We start from the raw sequence: 8,621 nt of genomic DNA on the forward strand, positions 1-8,621 counted from the left end.
GGAATGAAGGAATGAAGTGACAATGGGATGGGTGTGTGTGTGTGTGCACGTGTGTGTGCCTGTGTGTCTGGGGAATGAAGGAATGAAGTGACAATGGGAAGGAACAGGACATGTCAAGCTAAGGGAGAGTTTTCTTAACACACTGCGGACCAGGGGTTTTATCGCTAGCTGGACCGAGTGGCCAGATAAGTTTCTATGGAACGAGTACAAAAAGCGTTTTACATAAATGTTAAAGGCACGCTTTAAAATTAAATACCCGTTGCATTTGGAAGTTATTTATTGCATGTTCTTACAAGCTAATATCTTTTTAAAGTCTGATACTCTGTAAATCAGTGTCATATGAAGCGAGAATTCTCATGATCCGTCCGCAATATGTTAAATGTCTTCTGCTCCAAGGTAGGGATGGCTATGCTAATTAGCACGATTGTGGCGATGATCATCTCAAAACACCACCTCCGCGTGGAGATGGAAAGAATGAAATTGCGGGGGCGGGGGGGGGGGCACTCACCCTTGCGGAACGACGGGCCACGCCTCGGTGGCCTCATCTTCGGGGAAGATCTCCCTGACATCCATCTGAATTTCCCGAAGGCGCCGGCAGTGCTGGAGGCAGAAGGAGGACACGTTCAGGTCCATGGGCCGGTTCACCGTCAGCCTCACTTCCCGGAAGCCGCTCAACGCCAAACGGACAAACTCTTCGTCTTGGGTCTCGAAGAGACAGTAGAAGGAGTCCAGGAAGTCCAGCGGGGAGGTGGTGGCGGCCTGCTGACCCAACAGGGAGACCCACTGGAGCAGCACCCGCCTCACCACCAGGGCCATGGGACACCCCAGCAGGTCCTCCAGGGCCCGCACCACCTCTTTGTTCATGAAGCCAAACAAGAAACGTTTCATCTGCAGCACGTGGACGTTGAAGCTGACCTGCTTGAGCTCCTTCAGACTCTTGGAATTCTCAATGCACAGAGCGTGGGGCTCCCACTCGGCTTCCAGGCCTTCCAGGACGTAGTACAGGGCCGCGTAGAACTCCTGCAGGCTCGGGTGCAGGAACGTGAAGCACCGCTCCCCCTGGCTGTCCCGCAGGAGGATGTACTTGTGAAACAGCACGGAGAGCTCCGGCTCCGTCAGTCCGTGAATGCCCAGGTCATCGCTGTAGAACACGAACTTCCTGGCCCACATGCCCTGCACGGCCATCCGGCACAGGCCCTTCAGCACCACTCGTTCGTCCGGACTGAGGCAGCATCCCGGGCCATCTCGAGGGGCGAGCTGATGGACCACGAAGGTGACGTACAAGCCCGTGAGGACCTGGCAGGTAGGGGGCAGGCCCTTCCCTGAGGACGTCTGTAGCTCAAGAGCCCGGCAGAGCAGCCACCACGTGACGGACACCTGGCACCTATCAATCAGCACGTGGTTGTCCAGCACCGAGTGCAGGACCTGCGTTTTCTGGTCCTCGTTCTTGACGTGCTTGAGGAACACCTGGATCCTTTTCTCCATCGAGATTCCTTCAATGAAGAGGTAGCGGGGAGAGACGAGCATCGAGCAGAGCTTTTCCAGGCTCTCGTCTCTGACGGTGACGATCAGAGAGGACTCGGGCAGCAGGGCCTTCTTCAGCAGACTGCACATCAGGTCGGCCACAGGCCGCTTCTCTGTCCAGTTGTCACAGACGTTCAGGTCAGCATTTTCGGAGGCAACATCCAGGTCGTCAAAACCGTCGACCACAAACAAGAGCCTGTCTGGTTGGGACATGATGTTTGCCACGGGGACCTCAGAGTCTGGCCACTCCCTGGAAATTAACTCCGTGAAACTGCTTCTCCTCCTCCATGGTATGTCTCGGGCATCGAGGAAGAAGACGTAGGAGAACACACCCGGGTAGAGCTCCCCACGGGCCCAGTGCAGCAGGATTCTTCTGGCCAGAGCCGACTTCCCGACCCCCGGTGTTCCGTGCAGGACCACGGTGAGTGGCCGGAAGCCCTGCTGGTCTGGAGCGAAAGCACCAGACAACATTTGCATTTGTGGACAATCAGCGGCAAAGGTTTTGAAACTGTGGTGTACACCCAACACTGTGGCGAACCTTTTCTTCACATGATGTTTGTAGTTCTCTTTGTCACCTCCTTGGCCTACGTCAGACCGGAGAGGGCAGAAGAGAAACAGGAGACAAAGTTGGAAGACAGTCTGGATTTCAGACACTCTACACACAGGAGACTTTGTTGCTTCTCAGCAATGTATTATTGTGATTATTATTATTCCTCACTTGAGGATATATTTAAAAATATATATAAATTTCAGAGAGGAAGAGAGATGGAGAGAGAGATAGAAACATCAATGATGAGAGAGAATCATTGATTGGCTGTCTCCTGCACGCCCCCTACTGGGGATTGAGCCTGCAACCCAGGCATATGCCCTGACCAGGAATTGAATCCTTACCTCCTGGTTCATAGGTTGACGTTCAACCACTGAGCCACGCTGGTCAGCTAAAAAGATTTTTTTAAATTGATTTTGAGAGAAAGAAGAAGGGAGGGGAGAGAGAGGAAGAGAGAGAGAGAGAGAGAGAGAGAGAGAGAGAGAGAGAGAATATGAATGAACTAGAGTCCTTTACCTTGGTCTTTTGTCTTTGCTGCTGTGGTATCATCTTGTTTTATAACTTGTGACATTTCTGCAGAAAAGAGAGGGAAGAAGAATGAAATCCCACACACTTAGAGGTGAATTAACAAGGTCAGACCCACAGTATCCCCGAGATAGGGTCTGCAACGCCAGATTTCACCTTCTGACCCATCCGAAACCATGACTCAGCTGGAGAGGCACAGTGGACAGAAAACGAGCCTTAGGGTCAAGCTCAGAGGGTATGGGTTCTGGTCTCATTTCTGCTTTTTATTCTTTGGAGACCTTTGGGTAAGCTGTTAAAATGAGAAGTCAAACCCAGTGAGGGACATCCATGTGAGAGAGACACATCGATTGGTTGCATGAGCCCCAACTGGGGCCAGGGATCAAACCTGCAACCGAGGAATGTGCCCTTGACTGGGAAGCAAACCCAAGACCCTTTGGTGCCAGGGTTGAGGCTCTAACCACCAAAGAATAAACACTGGCCAGAGCATGGGTTCTTTCCCTTTTTCACTCTTTTGCTCAATCCCTCCACACCTCCAGCACCATCCCCACCAGAGCTGTTGGCCTGCTCTTTATCTATGAATCTGTCCAGATGGAAATTTTAAAAAAATATATATTTACTGATTTCAGAGAGGAAGGGAGATGGAGAGAGAGATAGAAACATCAATGATGAGAGAGAATCATTGATTGGCTGCCTCCTGCACACCCCCTACTGGGGATCGAGCCTGCAACCCAGGCATGTACCCTGGCTGGGAATTGAATCCTTACCTCCTGGTTCATAGGTTGATGTTCAACCACTGAGCCATGCTGGTCAGTTAAAAGATGTTTTTTTATTGATTTTGAGAGAAAGAAGAAGGGAGGGGGAGAGAGAGGAAGAGAGAGAGAGAGAGAGAGAGAGAGAGAGAGAGAGAGACTATGAATAAACTAGAGTTCTCTACCTTGGTCTTTTGTCTTTGCTGCTGTGGTATCATCTTGTTTTATTACTTGTGACATTTCTGCAGAAAAGAGAGGGAAGAAGAATGAAATCCCACACACTTAGAGGTGAATTAACAAGGTCAGACCCACAGTATCCCCGAGATAGGGTCTGCAACGCCAGATTTCACCTTCTGACCCATCCGAAACCATGACTCAGCTGGAGAGGCACAGTGGACAGAAAACGAGCCTTAGGGTCAAGCTCAGAGGGTATGGGTTCTGGTCTCATTTCTGCTTTTTATTCTTTGGAGACCTTTGGGTAAGCTGTTAAAATGAGAAGTCAAACCCAGTGAGGGACATCCATGTGAGAGAGACACATCGATTGGTTGCATGAGCCCCAACTGGGGCCAGGGATCAAACCTGCAACCGAGGAATGTGCCCTTGACTGGGAAGCAAACCCTAGACCCTTTGGTGCCAGGGTTGAGGCTGAACCACCAAGAAACACTGGCCAGGGCATGGGTTCTTTCCCTTTTTTCCCTCTTTTGCTCAATCCCTCCACGCCTCCAGCACCATCCCCACCTGAGCTATTGGCCTGCTCTTTATCTATGAATCTGTCCAGATGGAAATTTTTAAAAATATATATTTCTTTATTGATTTAAGAGAGGAAGGGAGTTGGAGAGAGAGATAGAAACATCAATGATGAGAGAGAATCATTGATTGGCTGCCTCCTGCACACCCCCTACTGGGGATTGAGCCCGCAACCTAGGCATGTGCCCTGGGCCGGAATCGAACCTGGGATCCTTCAGTCCGCAGGCTGACGCTCTATCCACTGAGTCAAGCTGGCTGGGGCTAGATGGAAATTTTTAAAAGATCATCTTGCTTATCACCGTGGGGAAAAGATTCCATGTAACCAGAGTAGAAACAGATTAGACATTCAAGTGAGATGATTCTGACATACAGGTTATGGTAAGAAATGTGTAGAAATATGTCCAGCCCAGCCAACTTGGCTCAGTGGTTGTGCATCGACCTATGAACCAGGAGGTCATGGTTCAGTTCCCAGTCAAGGGCACATGCCCAGGTTGTGGACTTGATCCCCAGTAGGGGGTATGCAGGAGGCAGCCAGTCATTTATTCTCTTTCATCATTGATGTTTCTCTCTTTCTCCTCCCCCCCTTCCTCTCTGAAATAAAAAAAAAAGAAAAAAGTCCTACTTCAGAGGTAGGTCTCATATGATTTTCTGATGAAGTAGGTAGAAGATAGAGAAAAGAGTCAATCAATCAGAAATAAACATCTCTATATATAAAAGCCTAATATGCTAAGTGTCCAACCGACTGGTCAACTCACCAGTCACTATGACATACACTGACCACCAGGGGGCAGATGCTCCAACTGGTAGGTTAGCTTGCTGCTGGGGTCCGGCCTATCGGGACTTGGTGAGATGGGGCCAGACACACCCTACAGCCCTTCTGCGGTCCCTCCCTGGTGACCAGCCCCAGTTGGGACTGGGTGAGATGTCCCTGATTGGCCCCGATTGCTTGCCAGGCAGAGGGACCCCACCTGTGTATGAATTTCGTGCACTGGGTCTCTAATACTAAAAATAATGACCAGGCTTCTGGTGTGAGCAGTGCAGAGGATGGCAGGGCCATGGACTGAGATAGGAAACCCTTGACCCAACACCCTGCACTGACCTGAAGGCTGGCCCATGCTTGTTCCTTGGTCAGTCTTCGGGGGTGTAAAATCTTGTAGTATTTCAGCCAGTGAACATTCTGCAACACAGAGCAGATGACAGAACAGTGGCCATAACGTCACAGCAATGGCCCTGGCCAGTGATTCAGTTTGGGTTAGAGCATCATCCCGATACGCCGATTGTTTGTGGGTTTGATCCCCAGTCAGGGCACATACAAGAGTCCACCACTGAGTGCAATAAGTGGAACAACAAATCTCTCTCTCTCAAATTAAGAAAAAATAATTTTTAAGTGCACTCTCTGTCCAAATGACTGAGGGGAACCAAGATGAGCCAGTTTACCCCATGACTAGCCTGTAATGGGGACAGTGGAGTCGGAGCCTCAAGTGCCACCATCACCAAGAAACAACAGATTTATGTGAAGGGTGCTCTGATTTTTAAAAAATGTTTTTATTGATTTTAGCGAGAGAGAGAGAGACATCAATGATGAGAGAGAATCATGGATCAGCTGCCTCCTGGACCCCCCACCCTCCCCCACACCTATGTAATACTTTCAATAATAAAGATTTTCTTTTTAAATGTGCAAGAGGGGAAACTATCCTGAGGTCTCAGTCTTTGTTGTTAATCCTCACACAAGGATTTTTTCCATTGGTTTTTAGAGAGAGCAGAAGGGAGAGAGGAAGGGAGAGGGAGAAAGGGTGGGCGGGAACATCAATGATGAGAGAGAATCAAGGATCAGCTGTCTTCTGCTCGCCTCCTACTGGGGATGGAGCCCCCACAACCCGCATGTGCCCTGACTAGGAATCAAACCGTGACCTCCTGGTTCCTAGGTTGACACTCAACCACTGAGCCACAGCGGCTGGGCGGCCTCACTCACTTTCCATCTCCTCCTTCGCCTTCTGAGAGAGCACTGGCAGGTTCATCTCGAGAAAGATGTCCATGGCCATGCTCCAGACCACCAGAGCCCGGCAGTGCTCATGCAGGAGGAAGGCCAGGTGCTGCGCATCTGCCCCAGCCACCTCCATCCACGGGAAGGAGCCCGGGACCAGCCCCGAAGCGCTTCCCATCAGCAACTCCTTGAACGTGTGGAACTCTTCCTTGTCCAGCTGCTGGAGACACCAGCGCAGTCCACAGTCGGAAAAGGGGGACACATTGGCTTCTCCCATTGCAACGCCAGGCGGAGGGCCCCCCTGTGTGGTTGGAGAAGATTTCCCTGGTTGCAGGGAGCAGATGGGACCTGGGGGTGGGGGGCGGGGCGGGAGAGTGACAAGATTCAAAGGAGAGTCGAGCATCACATGATCACATTCATTGCCATCCCTCCCGGCCCCCTCCCCTCCCCTCCGAGATCTGTCAGTCTATTCCATGCCTCCTGCTTCTGGTCCTGTCTTGTTCATCACTTTATTTCGTTCCTTAGATTCCACATATGAATGAGAATACTTGTCTTTCTCTGACTGGCTTATTTCACTTAGCACAATACTCTCCAGGTCCCTCCATACTGTTGCAAAAGGTAAGACTTCCTTTTTTTTTTTAAAGTAAAAATATTTTTATTGATTCCAGAGAGGAAGGGAGAGGGGGAGAGAGAGAAACATCAATAATGAGAGAGAATCATTGACCGGCTGCCTTCTGCATGACCCCCACTGGGGATCGAGCCCACAACTTGGGCATGTGCCCTGACCAGGAATCGAAATGTGACCTCCTGGTTCATAGGTTGATACTCAACCCCTGAGCCACACCTGCCGGGTTTCTCTCTCTCTCTTTACAGTCGAAAAGTATTTCATTGTGTACATGTGCTACAGCTTTTTTTACCCACTCATAAACAGTTGGGCTGTTTCTAGATCTTGGATCTTGTAAAGAATGCTTCACTCGAGCCAGTTTGGCTCAGTGGATAGAGCGTCGGCCTGCGGACTGAAGGGTCTGGGTTTGATTCCGGTCAAGGGCACATGCCTGGGTTGCGGGCTCGATCCCTAGTATGTGGGGTGCAGGAGGCAGCCAATCAATGATTCTCATCATTGATCTTTCTAGCTCTCTCTCCCTTTCCTTTTCTCTCTGGAATCAATAAAAACATTTTTTAAAAACGAGCAAAGGATTAAAAAAACAACTCTACCTGGATGTGGCTTCCATTTGTACTAGTTACAGAGTCATGAATGATAATGTTGCTCAATAAGAATTCCAAGTGCCAAGTTATCAAAAGCCAAAAATAGACCATAAAATTCTGGGGAAAATATTTTGGCTTTATTGAGCTGGCAGGTGCCGAGTCCAATATGCCAGCTGGCCAGCTCCCTAATGTTTGATGACCTACTACTTTGCTTTGGGCTGAGAAAAAGGTGCTCCTATATTTTGAGTAGACATATCAACTGGGGCCATGTCTGTGGAGGGCAGTTTGGCAAGAGCTATGCCCTCTAACTGCTAATATCGTTAGGCACAGGCTTGTTTGCAACGGCAACACCGAAGGCCGTTTGGGGTTGATCAAGAACAGGTGTGCTCCAATCAGGATGAGCACGTGCACCCCTATGTTCACTGCAGCATTATTTACAAGAGCCAATCAGTAGGTGAGAACAGCCCACGTGCCCATCAGTAGGTGAGTGCATAAAGAAGCTGTGGGACATTTACACCATGGGATACTATGCAGCTGTGAAAAAGAAGGATCTCTTACCCTTTGAGACAGCATGGAGGGACCTGGAGAGTATTATGTCAAGTGAAATAAGTCAGTCAGAGAAAGACAGGTATCACATGATCTCACCCATGTGTGAAACCTAGTGAACAAAGTGAGGAACAAAATAGGTCCAGAGGCATACTAGTAGAAGCATGGAACAGAGTGTAGAATCTCAGAGAGAAGGGGGGATGAGGCAGGAAGACATGGATACAGACAATAGTGTGGTGAAGGCCTGGGGAGGGGGCAGGAGTGGGAAGAGGGGGGCAAATGGGGGACATCTGTAATACTCTCAACAACAGCGAGACAGGTGTATCCATTCAAGCCCTGCATCCTCAATGCCCAACCGCCAGCGCAGAACAGTGCCTCCACCTGTAAGATATTAGTGCCCCACCCCAAACACACTATTTAGGGGTGATGAGCAGGACATGGATTGAGGGGGAAGGGTGAACCAAAGAACACATTTTGCTTCATACCTTCCCATAGTGTTTGCTTTCTCTAAACTATGAAAAGGCATCTCCCATGAAAGCATCATTTTAGTAGAAGCTGGTAGAAATGAGTGTTTTACTAAAGTGATTGAGCTGTTACTATTACCCATCTATGAGTGACAGAGACGGAGAGGAGAGACGGAGAGGAGAGACGGAGAGGAGAGACGGAGAGGAGAGACGGAGAGGAGAGACGGAGAGGAGAGACGGAGAGGAGAGACGGAGAGGAGAGACGGAGAGGAGAGACGGAGAGGAGAGACGGAGAGGAGAGACGGAGAGGAGAGACGGAGAGGAGAGAC

General features: G+C 49.8%; 1 protein-coding gene across 1 annotated transcript in view; it reads right to left on the minus strand.

Annotated features, from left to right (window-relative positions):
* NLRP5 (NLR family, pyrin domain containing 5) overlaps nucleotides 1-6,353 on the minus strand; it is a gene marked incomplete at its 3' end in the record, with an annotated part of 10,053 nt that extends 3,700 nt beyond the window's left edge. The window contains exons 1-3 of the mRNA XM_005876006.1: nucleotides 6,065-6,353; nucleotides 5,192-5,269; nucleotides 509-1,970 (exon numbers count right to left, since the gene is read on the minus strand). Coding sequence (XP_005876068.1) covers nucleotides 509-1,970; nucleotides 5,192-5,269; nucleotides 6,065-6,353 — 1,829 coding nt within the window. The remainder of the gene's footprint in view (nucleotides 1-508; nucleotides 1,971-5,191; nucleotides 5,270-6,064) is intronic.
* Nucleotides 6,354-8,621: the final 2,268 nt, after the last annotated feature.

This window comes from Myotis brandtii, unplaced genomic scaffold, assembly GCF_000412655.1.
Source record: "Myotis brandtii unplaced genomic scaffold, ASM41265v1 scaffold4781, whole genome shotgun sequence".
Lineage (NCBI taxonomy): Eukaryota > Metazoa > Chordata > Mammalia > Chiroptera > Vespertilionidae > Myotis > Myotis brandtii.